Source organism: Ictalurus furcatus, chromosome 4 (genome assembly GCF_023375685.1).
Source record: "Ictalurus furcatus strain D&B chromosome 4, Billie_1.0, whole genome shotgun sequence".
NCBI classification, from domain to species: Eukaryota; Metazoa; Chordata; class Actinopteri; order Siluriformes; family Ictaluridae; genus Ictalurus; species Ictalurus furcatus.
The window spans coordinates 885,001-910,499 of record NC_071258.1 but is presented as its reverse complement, the minus strand read 5'-3'; the positions used below and the strand labels follow the sequence as shown (position 1 = coordinate 910,499).

Sequence of the window (25,499 nt, the reverse complement as noted above, 5' to 3'; positions counted from 1 at the left end):
CCCGCCCCTTCACCAATTATATTATAGTAGGCTATTACATGCAAGAATGAACAGAATGAATACTTCATCGTTTTGAACGAGGGACGAAATGGCTTAATAAACTTAATAAACAACAAAATCATTTAATAAGAATGAAATCAACTAACGACAGCAGGCTCTGAGATTAGAACAGGATGTTTCTACAGGAAAAAGGAAGGGGCTACGAGGAACTCAAGTGTATTTAACGTTTATAATAAAAAGTTTTAATAAAAAGATTATAATAAAAGGTTGGGTTTTTTTTTGCAGGAATGATTTATTGTGTTTCAGCACATTTTATTATAGGATTGAGATTCTGTTATGAGGAAGAAACAGGGATGATGCATTTTTACTGTTTCTGCTGCTACTATCTATCACTGCTGTGCTGTACAGGGGAAGGGGGCGGGTTGTAGACCTGCTGTTACCTGGCCGCGAGTCGTGACGTCATCCACCCCTTGCACTGGAGGGCGTCGCCCAAATCTTACCTGTGGGCTAAAGTGGAAGTTTGTGCGCCTCACGGACAGAGAAACGCCGCCGTTACCGTCGCGCCCGCGCTCGTGCGAGGATTTCCGCTAGATTCGGGATGTTCCGGTGCCTCGGAGGGGTCACAGACAGTCCGATAGACGCTGCTGACGGGACTCCAGAGAACCTCAGAGGAACGCAGGCACGAGCTGGAAGCACAGCGAGCTGGAGGGGACAATGATGCCGTTCTTCCCGTTGAGGAAACTCAAGCGTAACGGGAAGTACCTGCTGTTCGGGGCGCTGCTGGTGGTCGTGGGGGTCGCGGCGTATCTGGAATACGTGGCCATGAACACGTGGGATAATGTCGGTAAGTTCAAACGATTCTGATTTTGCTGCAAAAAAGCGCGCGGTCAGCAGCGCGTGATCTCCCGGGTTTCTTTTCCTACCTGTTCGCTATACAGAACACACCTGAGCAGAAAGTGCGTGCGAACCTGAGGAAGCACGCGTAGAAGTGTAGTAAATAAACAACACGAGTAAACGAACCATCCTCTCTTTTATTTATTTTTTTTGGTAATGTGCGAATGCATGGGTGAATCGACTCACATGGGAGTCGACTCAGGTTTTGATTTAGTTGCTTTTAATGTCTTCTTCTTCTTCTTCTTCTTCTTCTTCTTCTTATTATTATTATTATTATTATTATTATTATTATTATTATTATTATTATTATGTTGTAGACTACTTTTTGGCTAATAGCACTCGGTGGTAATGTATGTAGACTAGAGCAGGTTAGCATCAAGAAGGCTTAGTTACATTCAATTAAACAGGTAGTTCCAATGAATCGAGTCAATAAATTGATTCATTGATTCCTGAGACAGGTCCTTGTTTATTTCACAGGTTTACCCCACAGGTGAGTTGTCCTGACCACGCCTTAGGCTCCTCGTTGACTCCTTCACATGTAGTCTAATGATGTTTTCTGTGTAGATGTTTATAGATCATACACCAATTAAATAGGCTGCTTCTCTCCCTGTATATATGTGAAGTCAGGTGTAGATGCAGTGCACACATCGTGCAGAAAATATAAAGCTTTATTATACGTTTGTTTGTTTTTTGAACTCGCTGCAGTACAATAATCTCTGTGGATTTGTGTTTAAACAATCGTCTAGTGCTTTTGAGTCCGAATTGAATGAAAGCTGCGTGGAAATGAAAAGAAACCCTGTGTATTGTTCGAGGTGGACACTCCTTTATCCGTCTCATTTATTTGCACACAGTGCATGTGTTCTTTCATTTTCACACATGATTTTTTTTTTCAGTTTATTTCCTTTTCCTCATGTGGACTTTTCAGGTGTGTGGCCCTTGGTGTTATTTGTTTTTCACACGTATGCCATATGTGTATATCTTTTATTTGCATCGCATTTTTCATGCGTTTCTCTGTTTCATATGTTAATCTTTCACATGTGGGGCACGCTGTCTTACGATACACGACACATATCACGATATATAATTTAGCTAGCAAACTGCCCATTAAACTGTAGTAAAATAAACGAGAAACTTTTGAGTTTCCCGATACGTCTCTTTAATGCCTACAGACACTAAGAAGATCAACGGCATACTTTTAATTTAATTTAATTTAATTTACTAAAAACGTAAAAAAAAATTGCATCCCCGTACCAACGATATCTCAGAAAAGTGTATCGCGTAATCATTTATCACGATATCGATATTCTGTCAATATATATCGCCCAGACCTACATACAATTATTTTTTTTTGCGTTATTTTTTTTATGTGTTTTTATTTTTACACGATTTTTTTTTCAAGACTCATTTATTTTCACATGCTTTACATATTTCATTATTCACATTTGATCGCGTATTGTTCCCCGCAATGTCGAGTCTGTTTGCCACTGAATTTCATGTTCGGTGTTTGGGCAAGAACAAGGTGAACTGCAGCTTCGCCTGATTTTTCCTCACATCTCACAGGTGTAATGGACCAGGCTCGTATTAGAAGCTCTTAATAGCCCGGAGGACTTGTGACCGGAAGGTCGTGAGTTTGAATCCCAACACCGCAGAGCTGCCATTGCTGGGCCCTTGAGCAAGGCCTTTAACCCTCAAATGCTCAGTTGCATAAATGAGATAATTGTAAGTCGCTCTGGATAAGGGTGTCTACCAAACGCCGTAACTGTAAATGAATGTAATTAACGTCAACACTTCTCGTGAAGCAGCGTCATCGGTGTGGTGATAGATCAGTGAAAAGACTCGTCTTTAATTACGGCCGGCATGAATTAGTGTTCACTCGCTCCTCGAAACCTGATTTTGCAGCCTGGGGAATTACAGCTAACCCTCATTACAGCTTTTTAACTTCAAAGCTGTTCATTATTTATAATTTTATTGCATTCTCTTTTGTCAGTGGCTGTTATTCATTTTCCTGTTTCACAGGTTATACTTATCTTTTAGTAGTAAAAAGGTGGATTTGCATACAAAGAGAACCGAGAAAGTGTTCTGGGTGGAGGAGGTGGAGGAGGTGGAGGAGGTGCAGGACGTGAGCAGCTGAATCACACTTCCAAAGTCCAAGATGTTTAAAGACACTGAAATATTATCACCTCTTCGGTGGTTATTACACGATTTTCACATCAACACTGAACTTTAGAGCTTTTATTTACTCTGGTATTCCGATTTTTAGTGTTTGATTCATAATATATATATATATATATATATAAATAATAATAGATAATAAATAATAGATCTCTTCCTTCTACGTTCACGTTTTTTTTTCTTTCTTCTTCAGATCTTGGATAATCGCAGTCTGCTGAGCGTAGTCTGTAGCAGTAGCTGCATAAATTAGGGCATATTTATGTAAATGAGATGTATAGATGTATATAAGGGGGGATTGTGTTGTGTCGTACGAATAGGACATCGTTTACACTCTAGTTAAAACGCAGCTTGTTGTGTTACTGAGAAACCGTAAAGAAGTGTTTACTCCTCTGTCATGAAGACATCGGAAATATTACACTTTACCGGCTTTACAGGTTCACCTCTGACTGTTACACAGCGCTGACACTGGAGACTCCTTCCTTACATGTAATATAAACACACTTCTCCTTACAGAAAACTTGCTGTTCTAGAAAGTCTGTTTTTTTGTACATTCTTGTTGATGTTGTCTCTGTAGTGGTGTGTGTGTGTGTGTGTGTGTGTGTGTGTGTGTGCGCACTGCAGCATGTCTGTACTTGCTCTCTCTCAGTTCAGTTCACTGGGTTTGGTGTTTGTCTGATCTCAGATCTCATCATCCAGCGTTGTGTGCAAACACGGGTCCGAGTGGTTCCTGAACGCCTTCATGCTTCTGAGCGCAGTCTGCAGGAGAGTGTGTAACGTTTCAGGAACACTTTGTGTGAGCACTTAATGACAGAAGAGTGTTTGAGGTGTTACAGGAAGGATGGCCCACATCCAAAAAGAGAAAAAGAAAAGAGCGGTTCTGGTTCTTTTCACTCTGTTTTTCTGTCGTTTTTTTCCGTTCCTCAGACGTCAGTCACACCAGTCCGTTTATTAATGTAAATGATGGAAGGAGGATTTTTTGGGGTGTTTATCTGTGCAAAAGCTGCAAAAAAAAACAAACCAAAAGTCTTAATGCTTGAAGAGCTTTTACTATAAATGTAAAACCAGCGATAAATCTTTAACACAAATAAACTTGTATTATAAATAAATTTGGGATAAAATCTGCACCACATACATGTAGTCATATAACTTTTTTTTTTCTTTTTTTCATAATCGTCACTTTCCAGCAGAAACTGAGTAACCTTGAGCAAGAAATTAGCGACAGACAGACAGACGGACAGCTGATAAACGTTCTTCGATAAAAATGATCTCGTCAGAGGTTTAACTCTGGCCACACAAAGAAACGGACAGACCGACAGTGTAGCATTTCCGTCCATGTTCTCCTCGTGTCCGTGTCTGGGTTCCTCTGTGTTCTATTCGGTTTCCTCCCAGCTCCCGAAAACATGCGAGGCGTCACGTCGTGTTTCGTCTAGACCTCGTTCGGTTTAAAAAGGGTTTCGGTCCACACCTCCTGCTTTCAGAGCCACATCTGCTCTCGCCGGCCGACCGCCCGGCCGCATCACACACTCTGAGGGAAGCGCAACCAACCCTCTTCCACATTCTACATCCACTCACACGGTGGGTTAGTGTCGCTGTGATTGACAGGGGAGACAGAGTATGCCCCTCCCACACAGATATCACGGACAGTTTTTCTCCCTCGTCTCCTGGCCACCGCATCGTGGCATCGTTGGGATTCCAGCTCGTGATCTCCAATCCTTTTCTGTTCCAGCACTCATGAGCCTGTTTGTTAGTTTCTAACAAAGTTTTTAGTAGTTTAGCATTTTGTAAGACATTTTTTGCTGGTAATTTCATTCCCTCGTGGTAAAGTTTGTGAGTTTCACAGCGTGGATGGTGTTTTTTCTTTTAGTTTTCCGTTTATAAGAGATTGTACAGTATTTTGGGATTTTGTTGGTGCGTTTATGTAGAGGTCGACGGTTATCACTTGCCGGAGCTGTCAGTTATCGGCGAAGATCCACACCGTTAGTTTTTCCCGTTTGCGTCTGTTGCGGAGCGGCTGAGAAGGGTCTGCTGTCATTGTGCAGCACGAGAGCGTCCTCTAGAGGCGAAATAAAACCTCCGCTGACGAATTTTGTCATGTTATTTGAAGTGTTTTTGATTCATTTTGGAGGTCTGTGTTTTTATTTGTTATTTGGAGAGTTACTTTTTGGTTCAGTTTGAATGTATAATATACGATTTATTAATATTTCTATTTATTTATGTCATTTTAAAATGTACAGTACGTTATCATGGTACAGTCAGTACTGTTTATTTCTGTAATAAAGTCCGGCAGTATTTTCCTTTGAGTGTTACGTTTTCATTCAGTATCAGTAGAGTAGTCGGGTATCAACAGGTCCTGTCCAACGTGGTTATCGTTATCGTCAAAATCCACTATTGCGCGACCTCTACTTTTATGTTCGTTTGGCTTGGTGTTTTTGCTTTTCACGGTATAAATGGATTTGGAGGCGGTGACCTGTTCAGGGCTTTGTTGTGACCTCTAACCAGTTTGAGTGTTTGTGCAGAAATCTTACACTGTTGTTGGTAATTCAATGCGACCGGCTGTGATCTCTCACATCTGGATCAGGTGATAGTGACAGTGACAGAAACGCCGTGGTACAAAGCTACAAAGCGCCTGTTTAATATTTAATAACGTCTTTTCTTTCTGCGTCTCTTCAGATGACGGTCAGCAGAAGGACCAAACAGCCTGCGCAAAGCCTGTGAGTGAAGACACGCACACACACACACACACACACACACACACACACACACACACACACACACAGTTGACAATTTCTCCTTAATGACAAATGAGTGAAATCAGGTTGTAAATGAAACATTTCCAACAAATGAACTTTTTAAGACAAAGTTTATGCAGAGCATCGTGTCATTCACGCGAACAAATGAACACATCCTGCCAGGTTTGTGTTAAAGATGATCTAATTTGAAGCATTTGCACCTAAAACAGCGGGGTGGAGTCAATTCAAATAGATTAATATGTCACCTGCAACCTGAACAGTTAAAAAAGTACGACTGAAGGGCAGGTATTAAGTTAGCGGAAGCTCATGTTTTGCCAGTTCATGACTCAATTAAACTATTTTGCTGTTTTTTTATTTAGTTTGGGTCACAGAACAGAGACCACCTTTCTAACCAGGACATCGTCTGGTCATCCAAATACGTCCCTCAACCCTGGAGGAAGGAGGTAAGAATAAAATCCCAGCTAACCGTTGTAGGTTAGAAGAACGTCCTGTAAACGTTTTGGTTCAATCCGTCAGGCTGTGAGCACGTTTTTAAATAACATTTGCATAATATTAGTTTCGTCTCGTCGTTACAGAAATGTTATTTTTGAGCGGTTAAAGGTGCGGTCAGTGATTTTTACAGTTAGAAATCCGTGTGTAATATTAGTTGAAGGTTTTACTGTCGGTATAATACCTGCTCTGTGGAGAAACGGTGGTTTTCGTGGTGTTTTTTTTTGGCTGTAACTTGGAGAAACGACCAACCAATCAGGACAAGGGGGCGTGTCTATATATTTAAATGATTTGTTCGAATACTTTAAAGTGTATTCGATTGAAAATGAGAAATTTACATATTTACATCATAAATATTGATGCGCTCTCCCTGTTAAATAAATAAATATAATCAATATAATAATGTATTAAAACAAGTAAATAAATGTAAGTATATTCCACGGTAATGTGCTCATAAAAATATGCAAATTAAATAAAAATACAATTTTATTTAAAGTTTGATTAAAGCATTCTTGCTAGAATTTGAGTAATATTTTCAATATGTATTTAATAATTTTTTATAATATAGTTATACAACGTTTAATTAAGTACGAAAACAAGTAAAATCATCAAATATGAACTTTTGATTTTTCTTGTTTTCAGTATGAAGGACAAGCGAATCTTCACGTCTTTGAGGACTGGTGTGGAACCTCCGTCGCAAGCCTCAGAAAGAACCCGCACTATCCACTCTACCCTCACGTAGGTGCACAAACTTACGCACAAATAATGGAACTTTGGCACTTTCTGTTGTCTGTCACTCTCTAACACTGAAATACACACTCATGAATAGAAATGATCTTAAGAACCCTTGAGGAACCCTTAAAGTTCTCCAAGATGATCTGTACTAACTAAGTGTGCGGTTATTTTAATCTCAGTACGTAGAACCTGTCGGTGCTTAACATTTCACTCTGGTACTTTGTACTCTTTTAGAAAAAGGCTTATGTAAGGGTTCTGTAAGGGTTCCTTGGATGATAGGCACTCTGTTTTTGGGTCCTTCATACTGTACATAGAACATTACTGTAACTTCTTTTCTTGGTACCTGGTACACTCTTACAATAAAAGGTTCTTGATGGTTCTTTAAGGGTTTGTAAGATAATTAAGGGTTCTTAGCCTCCAAAAGTGTTCTACAGTATGTGGAGTGCTTCCTGAGAAGAACTCTTAATTATCAGAAGAACCCTTTCTTCCTAAGAGTGTATCAAATAACAAGAACAGTGAAGTAAATTAACGGTTCTGTGTTTTATGTAAACCCAAACGAGAGAGTGTGTCCTTATTAGAAAGGAGGCTAGTGACCCCGGTTCCCGTAGTGAAATGGAAGCAAAGAACATAGAACCTTTAATGGTTCCCCCAAAAGAACTAGTAGAAGAACCCTCAAGAGCTCCATATTTTTAAAGAGATGGATCCTGGGAGTTTAAAGAGTTCATTCTATTAACAGCTGTTGTTTTTCTCATTATTGCTACACTCTTGGATAAATTGAGATGCGTTCCTTAAAGGTTCTATGAGGAACCATGAAAAAGTTTGTTTCCTATTCAGACATAGGATACCAAGTAAGAACCTTTCCTTATCCAATGAACCCTTAAAGAACCCTTTTTATAAGAGTTTCTGCATAAACTCCAAATTATCACTCATTATTTTCTTCTTAATATCTAGAACCTGTCAGGAGTTTAATATGGAGTACTTGGTACACGCTTAGAAATAGGGTTCTACAGGGGTTCTTTAAGGGTTCATTGAATAATTAAGCTTCTAAAAGGAGTTCTAATTGGGTCCCTTGGATCCATCTTTTAAAAATATTCCATCTAGAACCCTAAGCTCTTGCCTTAAGGGTTCTCTGGAGGAACCAGAAGTTTCTGTGTCCTGTGTAGAACCTGACAACAGAGTGGTTTCTGTAGAACCTGAAAGATTTAGGAAAACACAAGAGCCTTTAAGAGTTCTAGATTTAACATTTAAAGGGTTAATCTTCTTATTAAAACCTTTTGGGTTCTAATAATCCTTTCTTATCTCCCAAGTAGAACCCTTCATAATTCAATGAACTCTTTAGAACAATCGAAGAACCTTATTTTTAAAGAGTGTACCAAGAGCTACATGTTAAACAGGTTCTGGAAGAAAATAATGAGCGATAATCTGGAGTTTGTACAGCACACTTACACACACCGTTGGAAAGAAGGGTTCTTCAAGGGTTCTTTAAGGGTTCACGAGGTAGTTCAGCTTCTAAAAGTAGTTTCAAAGCGCCTCATAGTTTCATCATATTTTAAACCGGTCTTCGCTTCGTATTCTCATCTGTGTCTTATTCCTCAGTCTCGTATCACAGTGAAGAAACTCGCCGTGTATCCCAACTGGAAGAATTACGGCCTCAGGATCTTCGGCTACATCCACCCGTTCACCAGCGGTCAGACACACGCACGCACGCACGCGCGCACACACACACACACACACGCACACACACACACACACACGGCCCTCCGGATCCCTCTTCGTTAACACTGTCGTCCTGTCTGTGTTTACCAGGCGAGTTTCTTTTCGCAGTGGCGTCTGCTGATAACTGTGAGTTCTGGCTGAGTCAGGATGAGAACCCGGAGAACCTGCGACTCCGTGCTCATGTTGGAAAGGTGAACGTTTATGCAACTGCACAGATTATCCAAAGGATGTCGAGGTTTGTGCTGGATATAAAAGTGTGTGTTTGTTTTACAGAGCGGTGAGGAATGGACCGCTCCGGGGGAATACAGCAAATACACCAGCCAGATATCCAAACCTGTCCTGTAAGTGTGTGTGTGTGTGTGTTTTGCTTTACTGCACTATTATTATGCTTATTATCTTTAATAATGAGAGTGAAAGGAGCGATGGTTAATCATGCACTATTGTTCTGACGTGTTCCCATGCGGCCGAGTCACGTTCCTCATCGCTACCGACTCTGGTGTCTGTTTCAGAGGCGATACTCGTGTGAACGAGGCGAGGCAATTTTATAATCAAATGGTTATGAAGATCAGCGGGCAGTGATGGCGTGATACACACACGCAGAGAGAGAGATGAAATGTGCATTTTGTTCTTCACAGGTGTAGAAATAACCTGCGTGAGATTGATGAGCACGCCACGAGAATACGACACAAAAAGTGCCTCAAAAGTCATCTTTGTAAATAACCAACATTTTATTTCTGCTGTTTGATGTCCTTTCCTCTTCGTTCTTGCAGACTTCAGCAGCAGAAAAGGTTTTACTTTGAGCTGATCCACAAACACAACAATCACGGCACCGACCACGTGGAAGTTGCAGTGAGTCTTCTTCTTTACTGTGTGTTTGTGTCTCTGTCCACTGCTCCGAAGTGTCCGGACGGCTTTTCGGTCATTGTTACGGGTGTGAGTCTCCTTCTGTCAGACGATACGATACGATATGACGCGATACACACCTGGAGGCGTATAATTGTCTATAGGTTTCTGTCTTATTAACTTTAAGAGAGAGAATAGAGAGAGAGAATAGAGTGAGGGCTGGTGAGGGAACGACTGTTTATAACTGCTATAACATAAGTGACAACAGGAACTCACCGGCTTGTAAATCAATACCCTGATCTGTTAACCGTGCAAAATCCTGGAGTAGAAGAGAGAGATGGAAAGGTGTAAAATCCTGGAGTAGAAGAGAGAGATGGAAAGTGTAAAATCCTGGAGTAGAAGAGAGAGATGGAAAGTGTAAAATCCTGGAGTAGAAGAGAGAGATGGAAAGTGTAAAATCCTGGAGTAGAAGAGAGAGATGGAAAGGTGTAAAATCCTGGAGTAGAAGAGAGAGATGGAAAGGTGTAAATTCCTGGAGTAGAAGAGAGAGATGGAAAGTGTAAAATCCTGGAGTAGAAGAGAGAGATGGAAAGGTGTAAAATCCTGGAGTAGAAGAGAGAGATGGAAAGTGTAAAATCCTGGAGTAGAAGAGAGAGATGGAAAGTGTAAAATCCTGGAGTAGAAGAGAGAGATGGAAAGGTGTAAAATCCTGGAGTAGAAGAGAGAGATGGAAAGTGTAAAATCCTGGAGTAGAAGAGAGAGATGGAAAGGTGTAAAATCCTGGAGTAGAAGAGAGAGATGGAAAGGTGTAAAATCCTGGAGTAGAAGAGAGAGATGGAAAGTGTAAAATCCTGGAGTAGAAGAGAGAGATGGAAAGTGTAAAATCCTGGAGTAGAAGAGAGAGATGGAAAGGTGTAAATTCCTGGGAAGATTTTCCTACCACAAACTCTTCCCTCTGAAAAAGTAGTTCCGCCTCTGAAAGGAGCGATTCCACACGTTTACAGCTTCATTTATACACAAACACCTTCAGCTGAACACGTCATGAAGGAGTCCAGCAGCTGCTCGTACACGTCCTTTTTAAAGCCCTGTTCAGGGAGGATTAGTTTTCCATGTGAATGTGTGTACTGTAATTATTATTATTATTATTATTATTATTATTTCTGGAGATTGTGATTTTTACAGACTGTGCGTGTCTGCAAAGATTACTCTGTTTATTATTTTATTTTCCATAAAACGAGCTGTAGAAATATCTCCGCACGGTGTATCCCGTATGAGCTGGCATGTAAAGATTGCGTTATGTCCCGTGGGAAATTTGTGCTTTTTAATCAGTATCAAGTCGCGCTCGCTCTTTTCCGGACGACGTGTCAGAAGAGCGACGCCTCTAGGGGATATTTTCTTTTTTATATCGGCGTGTGTGTAGTACGCGTTGGGATTTTCAGTGTGACGAGCATGTGTACATGTCTGTGATTAGTACGACTTATCCCGCGAGGATCGATCAGAATTCCTACAGGAGGTCCTCCAGGAGATAATGTCCGGAAAACTAATCCCGTCTGAATAGGGCTTGAGTTTGGAGTCAACAGGTTCCCTAGATTTTTTTTCTGTACAGGGAAATGAGTTTAAGTTCTTATATGTAGTAATCACACACACACACACACACACACACACACACACACACACACATTACAGGATAGACATCAGAGTGAAATAACATGTATTTTTAATCCAGATTTATATTTTAAATAATGAAATACATTTTTACTTTTCTTAACAGTGGAGACTCAATAAAGCTGGAATGCAGTTTGAACTTATTGACTCCAACTCGTTGTCTCTTTATACAGGTAAGTTTTGCAGAGACTTGTACCTCTGTGTCATATATATATATTTGTGTGTGTGTGTGTGTGTGTGTGTGTGTGTGCACATGCGCATGTGTGTGCCCCTGCATAGCATTGGAAAGTTTGCAGAACCGGATTAGCTGCCACTGTCAACACTCCAATTCCCTGCCATGCTGGCATCCTGAAATAGCTCAAATGATATGGTTGCTGTACTCGGGTTTCCTCCCCCAGTCCAAACACATGCATGGTAGGCTGATTGGCGTGTCTAAAGTGTCCGTAGTGTATGAATGGGTGTGTGAGTGTGTGTGTGATTGTGCCCTGTGATGGATTGGCACCCTGTCCAGGGTGTACCCCGCCTTGTGCCCCATGCTCCCTGGGATAGGCTCCAGGTTCCCCGCGACCCTGAGAAGGATAAAGCGGTGTAGAAGATGGATGGATGGATATGGTTGCTCGTGTGTGTGTGCGTGTGTGTGCATGTTCCTCTGAATTCTGGTCTGTCTCATGTGTAGGTTATAAAAAGATAGGTGTGTATTTTTGTGTGTGCTGGAGGGAGTGTGTGTGTGTGTGTGTGTGTGTGTGTGTGTGTGTGTGTGTGTGTGTGTGTGTGTGTGTGTGTGTGTTGGTATATTTAGCTGAGGTATCTGCTTACAGTCGTCTCAGTGGTTTAAAGAGAAGCTTCTTAATATTCAGTTTGGAATTTTAACGATTTGTGATTTATGGGTTTTTTTTTAAACTCGTTACTGTGAAAATGCTACACACACACACACACACACACACACACACACACCTAATTCACTGTTACACACACACACACCTAATTCAGACAGATTGTTCATATAAAAATAGGATATGAAGTCTGCGCTACAGCCTGTGTTCCTGTAAATAACTCATTAATCAGATGAACAATTATTAATACGTTGAAAGTATTTCAGTGTGTGTTGGCTGCAGTCTGAAGTGTTGAAGTGTGTGTGAGAACACATTTCACTCAGACTGCACAGCCATGTCTAAAACTCATTTATAGTGTGGTAACTTTACTTCACGACTCATCTGCCCAAATTAAACATGGAGTTAAAGATGTAATGTTCGTGTTTCCTCCTAGAACAAAAAACACGAGCAGGTGAACCGATTTCATTTTGTCCCGAGGCCACAGACTTTTCCGCTCAGCTGTATTCTGATCGTTCAGTCCATTCACACTGAAACCCGCGATTTATAAAGTACTTTAAAACATTAATAGTGTTTAATAATTCATAATCACTTCATGAATCACACATTCTCAATCGTATGGAGTCTGTGTCGTGCAGGGGGCGGAGTTGGATGGGGGGTATATGGGAGGGGGGGTGTTGGGGGGGGGGGGTGATTTTGACCAGCATAAAAATATTAACACATGTTTTTCTGGAGGATGTTAAATTAATGTGGAGAAAACCAGCTCAAGATAAACCTAGGCAGACATTGTGTATTTCAATGTGTGTGTGTGTGTGTGTGTGTGTGTGTGTGTGTGTGTGTGTTAGTCGAGTCCTCGCTGAAGATGAGTGATGTCAGTCACATTCCTCAGACGGTTGCTAGTCACGTAGCCCTGCCTCTGGAAAAGACAGAAGTTCCACACCACGGGGCAGAGATGCTGAGAGAAGACCCTCGTGACACCTTTTTTAAAAGTGAGAAGTCAATCTCTCTCTCTCACACACACACACACACACACACACACACACACACACACACGCATGCGCACACATACTTAGTGGTGTTGGTCATCTGCAAACAACCAAATCCTCTCCCATTACTGTGTCATTACTAAAACCCATCCTGAAAGATTATGGGGTGATCTAATCTCCGCCCAGAACATCATAACCGAAACCCCTCCCACTACATTACATCATAACCGAAATCCCATCCCACTACATTACATCATAACCGAAATCCCATCCCACTACATTACATCATAACCGAATCCCCTCCCACTAAATTACATCATAACCGAAATCCCATCCCACTACATTACATCATAACCGAAATCCCATCCCACTACATTACATCATAACCGAATCCCCTCCCACTAAATTACATCATAACCGAAACCCCTCCCACTACATTACATCATAACCGAAATCCCATCCCACTACATTACATCATAACCGAAATCCCATCCCACTACATTACATCATAACCGAATCCCCTCCCACTAAATTACATCATAACCGAAATCCCATCCCACTACATTACATCATAACCGAAATCCCATCCCACTACGTTACATCATAACCGAATCCCCTCCCACTAAATTACATCATAACCGAAACCCCTCCCACTACATTACATCATAACCGAAATCCCATCCCACTAAGTTACATCATAACCGAAACCCCTCCCAGTAAATTACATCATAACCGAAACCCCTCCCACTACATTACATCATAACCGAAACCCCCCACTAAATTACATCATAACCGAAACCCCTCCCACTACATTACATCATAACCGAAACCCCTCCCACTACATTACATCATAACGAAACCCCTCCCACTACATTACATCATAACCGAAATCCCATCCCACTACATTACATCATAACCGAAACCCCTCCCACTACATTACATCATAATGAAACCCCTCCCACCACATTACATCACAACTGAAACCTCTCCCACTACATTGCATCATAACTGAAACCCCTCCCAATACATTACATCTTAACCCATACCCCTCCCACTACATTACATCATAACCGAAACCCCTCCCGATACATTACATCATAACTGAAACCCCTCCCACTACATCATAACCAAAAATCTTTATAAACCACACATTGTTTATCATTTGCATAAAACAAGAGAAAACAAGGAACAGCACATGAGCTGATTTGCATATTACACATGCTACACCAATCAGATTTCAGTCCTGAGAACCGCTGATGCATTTAACTGCAGTTAAAATCCAACTACAATCCAGATAATACACACGTGAAGTGTGAATCAAGTTAAAGCCTTCCTTTACATTTACACACCAAATGTTTAATTAATCAGAAATCTGTGCATAAATGAGCAATAAACCGATATGAACGAATAATCTTGTTCTACAATACTGTTCCTGTAGAAATGTGTGGTGAATGTTAAATTCCTAAAAGATGAAAAGAAGGAATAAATCGTCTGAATTTACAAACAGTGTGGAACACCTCTGTTATTTCAGAGCCTGGGGTCAGGGTAAAAGCTCCCATAATTACAGGCCTTCATTACTCATTCTCTATAATATCACACAGCTGACCTGTCATCCGTGTGTGTGTGTGTGTGTGTGTGTGTGTGTGTGTGTGTGTAGTGCCTTTATTGGATAAGTTCCGATTATGGAGCGTGCTACCAGAATGTTCCTATAATCCCAGTTACACGGTTAAAGACAGTCCGATCGGCCGATATCAGGGTCTGCAGTTTGTGAGTACATGAACACACACACGTTTAATAAAACACACAACTTTGATCGACAAACAGATTCATAAACGTGTGTGTGTGTGTGTGTGTGTGTGTGTGTGTGTTTTGCAGGTCCACTTGTCTTATGTTTACCCCAATGACTACACACGGCTCACACACATGGAGCGCGACAACATGTGTTTCTACCAGATGAAACCATTCTATTTTGAAATGTAAATACACACACGCACTCTCTCTCTCTCTCTCTCTCTCTCTTTCCCTCTCTCACACACACACACACACACACACACACACACAGACAGTATCAGTAAAACCCTTTCTAATTGTTTTTTTAAAAGCTATTCATAAAGTCTTAATAATTTAAATGGCCTAGTTTTCTGATTTTGCAATAAGGGATGCTACTAATATAATAATAATAATAATAATAATAATAATAATAATAATTTGTCCATTTAGAAGCTTTAATCCGGTCCATTCTGTGGATGTTTGTCTACACAGGTACGGCTTTTCACATCACATGAGACTGGACCGAGCTGAGGAGAAGGACCTGGGGTTCAGAGACATCGGTACTGCGATCATGAGTCTAATCTAACGTCCTAAAGACTCTGTTTTGTTATTTCACGGCATTTTTGTGCTTCTTCATATCACAGGCTTTGTACACTGGCCCCGCCCACTAACATTTAATATGCATGAAACCCCTCAGAATCTAAAAACTAAACGGTTAGAGTATAGGCCATACTTTTTTTGTGTGGTTCTCATCTGTCCTCCTGCTCTCCTGCAGGTGATTACAGGGAGGGATGGAAGGATTTCAGAATGAGGGGGCGAGCAGGGCAGGTCAAATCTGAGATGCAAGACAAGGAGGAATTTGACTACCAGGATGACTACATGCAGCACCAACAGAGGAAACTCTTCTCTAACTCACTGGACATGAAGAGCCTGAGTAGAAGAAAGAGAACAGATGAACAAGATATGAACAGGATAGCGATAACACAGCAGGAGGTTCTGGCACGTGATAATGACTCCGAGAGAGTGAACCAACATAAACGTCAAAAACAAAACAAAATGGCCGACAAGAACCAACATAAACGTCAAAAACAAAACAAAATGTCTAACAAGAACCAACATAAACTGCAAAACCAAAACAAAATGGCCGACGAGACCCAACATAACCTGCAAAACCAAAACAAAATGGCCGACGAGACCCAACATAAACTGCAAAACCAAAACAAAATGGCCGACGAGACCCAACATAACCTGCAAAACCAAAACAAAATGGCTGACGAGACCCAACATAACCTGCAAAACCAAAACAAAATGGCCGACGAGACCCAACATAAACTGCAAAACCAAAACAAAATGGCCGACGAGACCCAACATAACCTGCAAAACCAAAACAAAATGGCTGACGAGACCCAACATAACCTGCAAAACCAAAACAAAATGGCTGACGAGACCCAACATAACCTGCAAAACCAAAACAAAATGGCCGACGAGACCCAACATAACCTGCAAAACCAAAACAAAATGGCCGACGAGACCCAACATAACCTGCAAAACCAAAACAAAATGGCCGACGAGACCCAACATAACCTGCAAAACCAAAACAAAATGGCCGACGAGACCCAACATAACCTGCAAAACCAAAACAAAATGGCCGACGAGACCCAACATAACCTGCAAAACCAAAACAAAATGGCCGACGAGACCCAACATAACCTGCAAAACCAAAACAAAATGGCCGACGAGAACCACCAATATGGATGGAAGGATGAAGTTCCTGGTCAGAAAGAAGGTAAAGAACCTTTTGGTCAGATGAATCATATGAAGCCAGAAGATAAAGCTCCAGTCCAGGATAAGAGCTCAGAAGCAAAACCGCATGTTACTAACAGACCAAGAAATTACACGGGGGATATTTTTCTTTCCACGTCATTGGACGAGAACACCCATCTTCATAAAGATGGTTCCATCAATCAGGAAGGTGCTCAAGGAATCACTCAGAGGAAAGGTGAAGACTTTGGGGAAATGGATGGAGTCAAAACGGATCAAGACCTCGCTGATGTCGGCGCAGACCTGTGGGGGCTGACCAGAGACTTGGAGATAGAGGACGAGATCATGAGCAAGGCTGCGTATGACCCTGAGATCAGATGGAATCAGACGTTTCAGATCGGTCAGACAGACTTTCAGACGCTGAGAACTGATTGGATAGACCTGAACTGTAACGTGAGTGGAAATCTGCTGATCAGCCAATCAGAGGTGACGGCTGTGGTGCAGGCTTTTATGGAGAAACTCCGGCTGAAATATCCCGGGTATGATTCACTTCACTAACTTTGTGTGTCAATGTTATCATATAGAAAATCTATTATTATTATTCAGAATTTAATATCAAAATAAAGCTGTAGACTTCTGTCAACTGACAGATATTTAAAAAAAAAAAAACTATGGCAGCTGTTATTTGAAATAAAATTCTATTTTTTGGAGAATGAGTTGCAATGCTAACAAAATGCAAAGTAATAAAGCTAAACATTAGCGTCATATGATCTTTTTTTTACATTTAGTTGTTTTATTAAAATAAATAAATGAATAAATAAATTCCCATTAATTCAAATTTAAAAAAAAAATTAATTTGGGCTTAAATTTGAATAAAAATAAGAAAATTGTACAAAACAGCTGGGCTAGTGTACAACAATCAAATTAGCTTTTTTTGTTATTTAGATTTTTACGTAAAGTTCACATCTTTTTAATTCTTCTTATTATTAACCTTATTATTATTATTATTATTATTATTTTCTGATTAGTTTTTTTACATAACATCTTAATGGGCTCAATTCCACTTCATTGCATTTAAAATTGTATTATTTTATTTTTCAATAAAAAATAGCACATTGTCATAAAAAATAACAATATCTACTATAAAAAATAATGAACTGAACAACAGAATGCATTCTTTTTTTCAGTAAAATACTTTTAAACTGTGAAAAATATGAAAATATGTGTAAAATACTGTATGTAATGTAGGTAAAATATATTAAATATTTAAATATTTATTGTTGACATTAATCAACTAATCAAAAATAAATTAAAAAAATTAAAACAACTAAAGTTTTTAACTTGTCGTATTATTTGAAATAAAATTCACATCTTTCTTTGTAATGCTAACAAAATGTAAAGTAATAAAGTTAAACATTAGCTTTCTATGACTTTTTACATTTATTTGTTATACTAAATTAAATAAATTCCTATTCGTTGTTAAAAGCTTCATTTGAATATAAATAAGAACATTTTGTATTGATTTTGACAACGTTCACATCCTTTCATTTATTATTATTATTATTATTATTATTATTATTATTATTATATTTTTTTGTGATTTATTTTTTAGCATCATGATGAGCTCAGTTCCATAACTTTTTTTTAAATTATTATTCTTCAATTAAAAAAACACATTTAGTCTTATTTTTTTGCAATAAAATACTTTTAAACATTCAAATAAATATTACAATATAGATCAAGTACTGTATATAATATGTAGGTAATATATGAAATGTTTATTGTTGACACTAATCAGTTCATCAAAAAGTCATTAAAACTTAATAAAAAAAAGTTTAGGCAAGTGTTTAATCCTGGTGTGTGTGTGTGTGTGTGTGTACGTACGTGTGTGTGTGTGTGTACGTGTGTGTGTATGTAGTCAGTTCTCTCTGCAGCGTGTAGTAAATGTAGTGAAGCGAGTGGATGAGGCTCGGGGGAATCGTTATCTCCTGGAGTTGGACCTGATGGAGGCCTCAGGAGCTCGAGTTCGTCTCGTTCACTACGTCTACGTGCTGAAGATGAGGAACATCCAGAGTGTGAACACAGAGAAGATGCTGCTGTGTAACCCACACAACTTCCTGTGGAACCCTGACGCTACTATTCACATCATCATACCAGGTCTAATACACACACACACACACACACAGAAGCATTAGTAACAAACCTAATATAGAAATTTATAAAAATAAAATTAATGGAATTATTTTGAACTATTTACTATTTTCATGGACGATAACAGAGACTTTAAAGGACGGAGTGTTAAAGGATGCAGTAGATATTACAGAGTCCACTGTTTTATTGTGTGTGTGTGTGTGTGTGTGTGTGTGTGTGTGTGTGTGTGTGTAGTGAAGAACCAGGCTCGGTGGGTGCAGAAGTTCATTGCGGACATGGAGGAGCTTCACCAGGTCACAGGAGACAATAATGTTAACATCATCATCACCGATTATTCCAGCACTGATATGGACATAGAACAAGCTCTGAAGGACTCTCGCCTCCCTAAGTAACACACACACACACACACACACACACACTGTTTATCCAACTTTATATCATCCTTTTACACACACTGAACATCTCTTTTGTGTGTGTGTGTGTGTGTGTGTGTGTGAATATCGCAGGTCTCAGTATCTAAGACTGACGGGAAACTTTGAGAGATCAGCAGGTCTTCAGGCCGGAATCAACCTAATAACAGTGAGTTTTGTACACACACATGCCCTATCACACACACACACCCTATAACACACACACACACACCCTATAACACACACACACACACCCTATAACACACATCTTGTAAAACAAACCCTAACACACACACATCCTGTTATAACCATGTTTAAGGTTTACTGTCATATTGATCACAAAAAAACAGGTGTGTAGTAGTTGCCATGGTGAAGTGCTCTGTAAGGAGAAGTGTGTTTGTGTAAGGTGTAGGGAAGGAGTCTCCAGTGTCAGCGCTGTGTAACAGTCAGAGGTAACGCTGTAACTTTAACACTTCTTTGCAGTTCCTCAGTAACATGCGTAACAACCTTTTTTGGTGTTATTAATAAAGAGAGGCTGGTGAGGGAGCGACTGTAGTCTGTAAACAGTAAACTTTGGTTGCTAAGCAACGTAATGGCCACTGAGCGTATTCTCTGAACAAAACAATGGGAATGTTCTGGAAACAAAGGAAACTACAGCAGCAGGTCTAATAGGATTGATAAACCCGACATTACTTCCTAAACATCAGCAGATCTCACACTTTTTATATTCAGGGACATTTCCAGAGTGGAAGGATTTCCAAGAAATCTTTATGATCACAGAACTGATTTCATTTTAAGATCAATACAAAAAATATGCATTGATCATGTTCACTTATTTTTAAAACTGATAGTGAATGAAAACGTAACACTCGAAGTAAAACATCACTGCACTTCACTACAGAAATAAACAGTGCTGACTGTACCGAGAAAATGTACTGTACTTTTTAAATAAAAACTATTCATATATATAATAAACTATTAATAAGTATTAAAGTAAATAAAAGATATCAACTGAACAGTAACTCTCCAAATAACAAATAAAAACCGAGACGACCAAAATGAATCAAAAACACTTCAAATAACACGACAAAATTAGTCAGCGACTGTTTTTATTTCGCCTCTAGAGGGTGCTCTCGTACTGTATAAAGACAGCGGACTCTAATCAGCCGCTCCGCAACGGACGCAACCGGGAAAAACTATCGGTGTGGATCTTCGCCGATCAGCGCCAGCTCCAGCAATCGATCGTCGGTGCCGATTAATCCACAGAACCGATCAATCGGTCGACCTCTAGTGGATAGTAAACTCCATCACCGCTATTTCCAAATTTAAAAGGCAGTGCAGTCAGGGCGGGACGTCCTGTTTATACGGCTTATCTTTACACTCAAAACGTCATACGTTTTTCACCTCAGAAATGTAGCAAGACTTCGTCCTATGCCATCTTTCTCCGTGGCTGAAAAGCTGATTAAAGCTTTTGTTTTCTCCTGAATCAGTTCATGATTCGTGCACTTCTTGCTGAGGAAAATAAATCCACACTAAACAAATTACAACATGTTCCAAACTCCGCAGCTAGAATCCTGACTAGAGCGAGGACAAGTGATCATATTCCTCCTGTTCTGGAACGCTTACACTGCCTTCAGTCAGCTGTGGAGTAGATCTGAAAGTTGCTTACATGTAAACAAAGCTCTGAATGAACCGGCTCTGCAGGATTCGTCCGAGCTCTTAACACTATACACCCCAAAACATGTCGCTCTTCAGTCTGGTCCTGTCGTCGCCCCTCGGACTCCTCTGCAGCCCGTGGGTCACAGCGCTTTCTTCTCTTATGCTCCTAAACTGTGGAATTCAGTCCCGGACGATATCAGACACGCACAGACGTTATTATTATTATTATTATTATTATTATTATTATTATTATTATCTTAAAACATACTCTTTTTTTTTTTTTTTAGTTTAGCTTTTCCTTGACTGCCGGATTTGTTTTTATTGTTGTTGTTGTTGTTTATGTTATGTGGGTCATTCCTGGTATTAGGTGAATTTTGGACCTCAGTTTTTTTTACAAAACTAAAATTTGTATTAAATCTTTATTATTATTTTTGGTTTTATTGTTAAAGGGACTAATCAGAACTAATTTTAGTCCAAGCTCAAGCATACAGACTGCAGCGTTTATTAAAACGTTATAATGAAGTGTGTGATGCAGGATGTCCACTTTGTTAGGGACGTCTGCATAAGAGTTTTTTTCTCTTGTTATGTCTGTATGCTTATTTTTTACTATTTGTATTTATAGATTATTTCGTATATTATTTCTCATATATATATATAAAGCGCCTTGAGAAGCTATTCTAAAGGCGCTATATAAAATAATAAGTTTATTATTATTATTATTATTATTATTATTATTATAACAAAAAACATGGACCCCTCCATGAAAGTGTATTTTTCTTAGCAACTAGCTAGTGCTGAAGTTAGCGATCATGAGTTTATGGTGTATTTATTTTCAGCAAGCTCTACGGTCCGTGTTATAGATTTAACTAACTAATGATTCTTTGGCTTTGATTGATCCAGTGTCTATAAATGCTGCTATAAACTCATTTCACGTGGTGAAGTGATGTATGATTTACTCACGTTGACCCCGTCGTCATGCGCTGAACTCTGGGTTGAGGGGAGCTTCACGATTTCCCGAGTAGGAATTCCAAGTCGGGGATTTTCTTGACGTTACAAGCTTTAGTCGAACGCAGCAAACATCACGGGGTTCCCCGGACTCCGCTTTGAGAACCGTAGCTCGAGTGCACTCTGTAGGTCACATACACGTTACTGTGATGTTTCCTGGAGCAGGATGGAGTGTAACATCTACACGTCGTGTTTCTGTGGTTTTCTTCCCAGGATAATCACAGCATTGTGTTTCTGTGTGACCTGCACCTCCACTTCCCACCGAGTTTCTTCGAGTCTGTGAGGAAACACTGCGTTGAAGGACACATGGCGTTCGCGCCGTTAGTGATGAGGCTGAACTGCGGAGCGACGCCTCAGGAACCCGACGGTACACGCTTGCACAACACCGCTCTGTTCCTCTCGTTCGTCCTCTTTAATGAGGAAACGCAGATCAGACAAGTCCTACACTGAGTGAATCGGACAAACCCAAATATTCTCACGCTGGGATCACGGGTGAGCAGCCTTCCTGCTGCTGGAGGACGTACGATTCCGTTTTAACCGTATATAGGAGAGACAAAATGATCAGCCAATTAGAAACTGGAATTGATGTCTTCTAATCCGTCCAGACTACATCTACAATCTGTGGGGGGAAATCCTGATTACAGCTACAGAAGAATTTTAAACAGGTTTCCTTTTCTATCCAAACCACCTCAACTACATGAATGAAATCGCATCCAAAAAGAATAATAATATTCACTCATATATCATATGTCCTATCATATCATGGACATGATGTGCTTAAAGAGATAAAAATCACAAAATTGGGGTGGCCTATAAATAAAAAATACAAAGGAATCTCATTATTTCTTCAATTTAACTTTCAGATTTCCTTCGATGGCTTCGGCAGTGGATATTCCATTAATATTTTATGCTCTAAATACTTTTTTTTTATATTTGAAAAAAATAATAGCTGTATATTCCTTCGGTGTATTTTTGCCCGAATATTCAGTTTACAATTTAGAGGCCATTTTATGTTTGACCTCAAAGTATTAGATTTTATTTACTTGTGGGTTTTTTTAAAGAAAATAATTTTGTATATTCTCAGTCTGGTGAGTTTTATTAAGGAATGAATTAATTTGGTGTGTCTCAGATCAGATTTAAAATAGCACTGAGCGAGTTTTTGGGTTTGGAGTTAAGTTTCCGCTGTAACATGGCGCGTATGATGTCCCGCTGTTCTCTCCGCCTCCTGCGCTGTGGTTGTTACGGTGTTCTGTCGTTGTGTCCTGCAGGTTACTGGGAGGTGAACGGTTTTGGTTTGCTGGGTATTTATAAATCTGACCTGGACGCCGTCGGAGGCATGAACACCAGAGAATTCACGAACCGCTGGGGAGGAGAGGACTGGGAACTCCTGGACAGGTGAGACGTTACACCGTGACCGACTTTAATGACCTCGGTAAAGTAAAGTGCATGCGCAGGACTATAATTCTATCAGCTACTGATGATGATAAACATGTCAGCAGGTGAGGTGTCTGAATGTAGTTTGAATCAAGCGCTCACGTTAACATGCTTGTGTCGTGTTTCTGGTCTGACATTTTATAGGATCGTTGAGGCGGGGTTGGAGGTCGAGCGTCTTCACTTGAGGAATTTCTTCCACTACCACCACTCCAGACGCGGCATGTGGAACCGCAAGACACTGTACAGAATGTAGATCTGGCAACCCTACGTCGTCCTCAAGAACAACACTCACTGTGAATTTTAACCAGCCTTCACCCTCAGCCTTCACCCTCAGCCTTCAGCCTCAGCCTTCAGCCTCAGCCTTCAGCCTCAGCCTTCGTGCTTTCTGACTGCAGGCGCGTCACACTGTTGTGGGTGGAGCCATGGGGCAACGCTGAGGTTGGATTGATCGATCCTCACTGGCTGTCACTCACACGGCGCAGGTCCTGATGAAGTCCTCAGGAGGATCAAACGGTTACTACTAACGATGAACGAGTGATGTGACAAACTCAGACTTTTTAAAACAGAGAGTTTAAGAGTTGAAGAATTTTTAATGAGTGTCTTAAATTTTTTACCTACCGTGAGCCGTACTCGGACTTGAGGTACGCACACGTAGTGGGAATTTAATACCGAAATCAGTCAGACCTCAGAACTTGCATGAAAGTTGTACACTTTCATGGGGGAGGTGGAGCTTGTCTAAAACGGGGGCGTGTCTCCTGCGGGATTTCGGCTCGAGTGAGGAGCAGTGTTGAGTCCAGAAGTTTGACATTTCTTTTGATGTTAGCACAATACGTCATGCTGAAATGTATATTTTGGCTGTGAGTCCACTCAAAAATATGATTCGAGGATGATATTAAATACCTAAATATAAATATATATATATATACACAACACTAGTAATTAATTTACAGTGTCATCTCTTTAAAGTCCCGAGGACATCGCCGGGGACGCATGGGTCATCTGGAGGAGTGAATATTTTCTGGAATAAATGATGAACGAAGTTTGCTGTAAGCATATAACGGACGAGTGCCTGGTCAGCTTATCCTTCAGACTCTGAGCGCGTTTTCTTTACGGCGAGCAAACGCAAAACTGACGTTCTAGTTTATCGATTTGACAAATCACTTCTAGTCAAGAAAAACCTGCTAACCTTGGAGGTGTGAGCTACACGCAGATGATCGTAATAACCCGAACGTGGAGCTCAGAAGAGCTGCGAAACCCGTCTCTGAATACGTACAACTTTCCCGCTTAAATATTTGCACGGGTTTCGCCGACCGTGCATCTCTCGCTGGTCACGGTTCTTAAAGTTGTGTAGCATCGGTGCAACTCATTCTCAGGACGACCGAAGAGGTCAATTTGTTCGGTTTGAGGAAAGAGTACGTCTTCGTTAGGACAGGGTTGAGTTGGGTGTATAGCGGAGCGATCTTCCTGCGGTGTGTTTACGCGCTCACCGTGGTTCGATTAAGAGGCTCGATGGTTCACGGCTTGTTTTATGTTGAACTGTAAAGGAGTGCATTCATTACTGTACGAGGAAATGTGTGCTCAGGAAAATGAAACCACATCAACTCAAAACTGCCTTTTATTTTTCATTCTAAACAGCGTAAAGAAATGTGACACTCACTTATCAGAAGTTATTACCCAGGATGCAATGTTTTTATGCTAATTTATATCCCGCCGTTTTATATATGAGAGAAAAGAGGCAGGGGTTGATGTTCTGTCATTTGTATATATATATATGTGTGTGTGTGTGTGTATATATATATATATATTTATATGTGTGTGTGTGTGTGTGTGTGTGTGTGTGTATATACACACATATATATAATATGGAGTAATATTTTTTGCCTCTGGGATTTGGATACAATGTTTTTAAATTTGAGAGTTGCTCTGCTGTCGTTTGAGTTTGTACTGAAAATACTTAAAATCCTTTTATATAAAGGAAATCATTTTTAAAATGACTAAATATTTTGCCAGCACCAAATTTCTGAATTTCAAATGCAAATGCATATTAAAAATCTGCTTCAGCGACGTGAACACTGTGTATTATATTTGTATACACCTATACATCTTAATATAAATTTCATTTGAAGGTGAAAACTCAACATTGGAGATGAAATTTCGTTCATCTGGTTATTTTTTGAAATGAAAATGTCCTTCTATTAAATTAATTCGATAACTTTACACACATTTATT

At 40.1% G+C, this 25,499-nt stretch overlaps 1 protein-coding gene across 1 annotated transcript in view; it reads left to right on the top strand.

Annotated features, from left to right (window-relative positions):
* The first annotated feature begins 79 nt into the window (after positions 1-79).
* Positions 80-25,499, top strand: part of b4galnt3b (beta-1,4-N-acetyl-galactosaminyl transferase 3b) — a 25,719-nt gene continuing 299 nt past the window's right edge. The window contains exons 1-20 of the mRNA XM_053622463.1: positions 80-844; positions 5,737-5,777; positions 6,176-6,259; positions 6,948-7,043; positions 8,637-8,727; positions 8,847-8,947; positions 9,030-9,097; positions 9,527-9,605; positions 11,371-11,437; positions 12,940-13,083; positions 14,738-14,847; positions 14,956-15,056; positions 15,343-15,410; positions 15,626-17,150; positions 18,530-18,768; positions 18,997-19,150; positions 19,269-19,341; positions 22,050-22,203; positions 23,105-23,231; positions 23,415-25,499. The exon at positions 23,415-25,499 is cut by the window's right edge and continues 299 nt beyond it. Coding sequence (XP_053478438.1) covers positions 715-844; positions 5,737-5,777; positions 6,176-6,259; positions 6,948-7,043; positions 8,637-8,727; positions 8,847-8,947; positions 9,030-9,097; positions 9,527-9,605; positions 11,371-11,437; positions 12,940-13,083; positions 14,738-14,847; positions 14,956-15,056; positions 15,343-15,410; positions 15,626-17,150; positions 18,530-18,768; positions 18,997-19,150; positions 19,269-19,341; positions 22,050-22,203; positions 23,105-23,231; positions 23,415-23,523 — 3,561 coding nt within the window. The 5' untranslated portion in view covers positions 80-714 and the 3' untranslated portion in view covers positions 23,524-25,499. The remainder of the gene's footprint in view (positions 845-5,736; positions 5,778-6,175; positions 6,260-6,947; positions 7,044-8,636; positions 8,728-8,846; positions 8,948-9,029; positions 9,098-9,526; positions 9,606-11,370; positions 11,438-12,939; positions 13,084-14,737; positions 14,848-14,955; positions 15,057-15,342; positions 15,411-15,625; positions 17,151-18,529; positions 18,769-18,996; positions 19,151-19,268; positions 19,342-22,049; positions 22,204-23,104; positions 23,232-23,414) is intronic.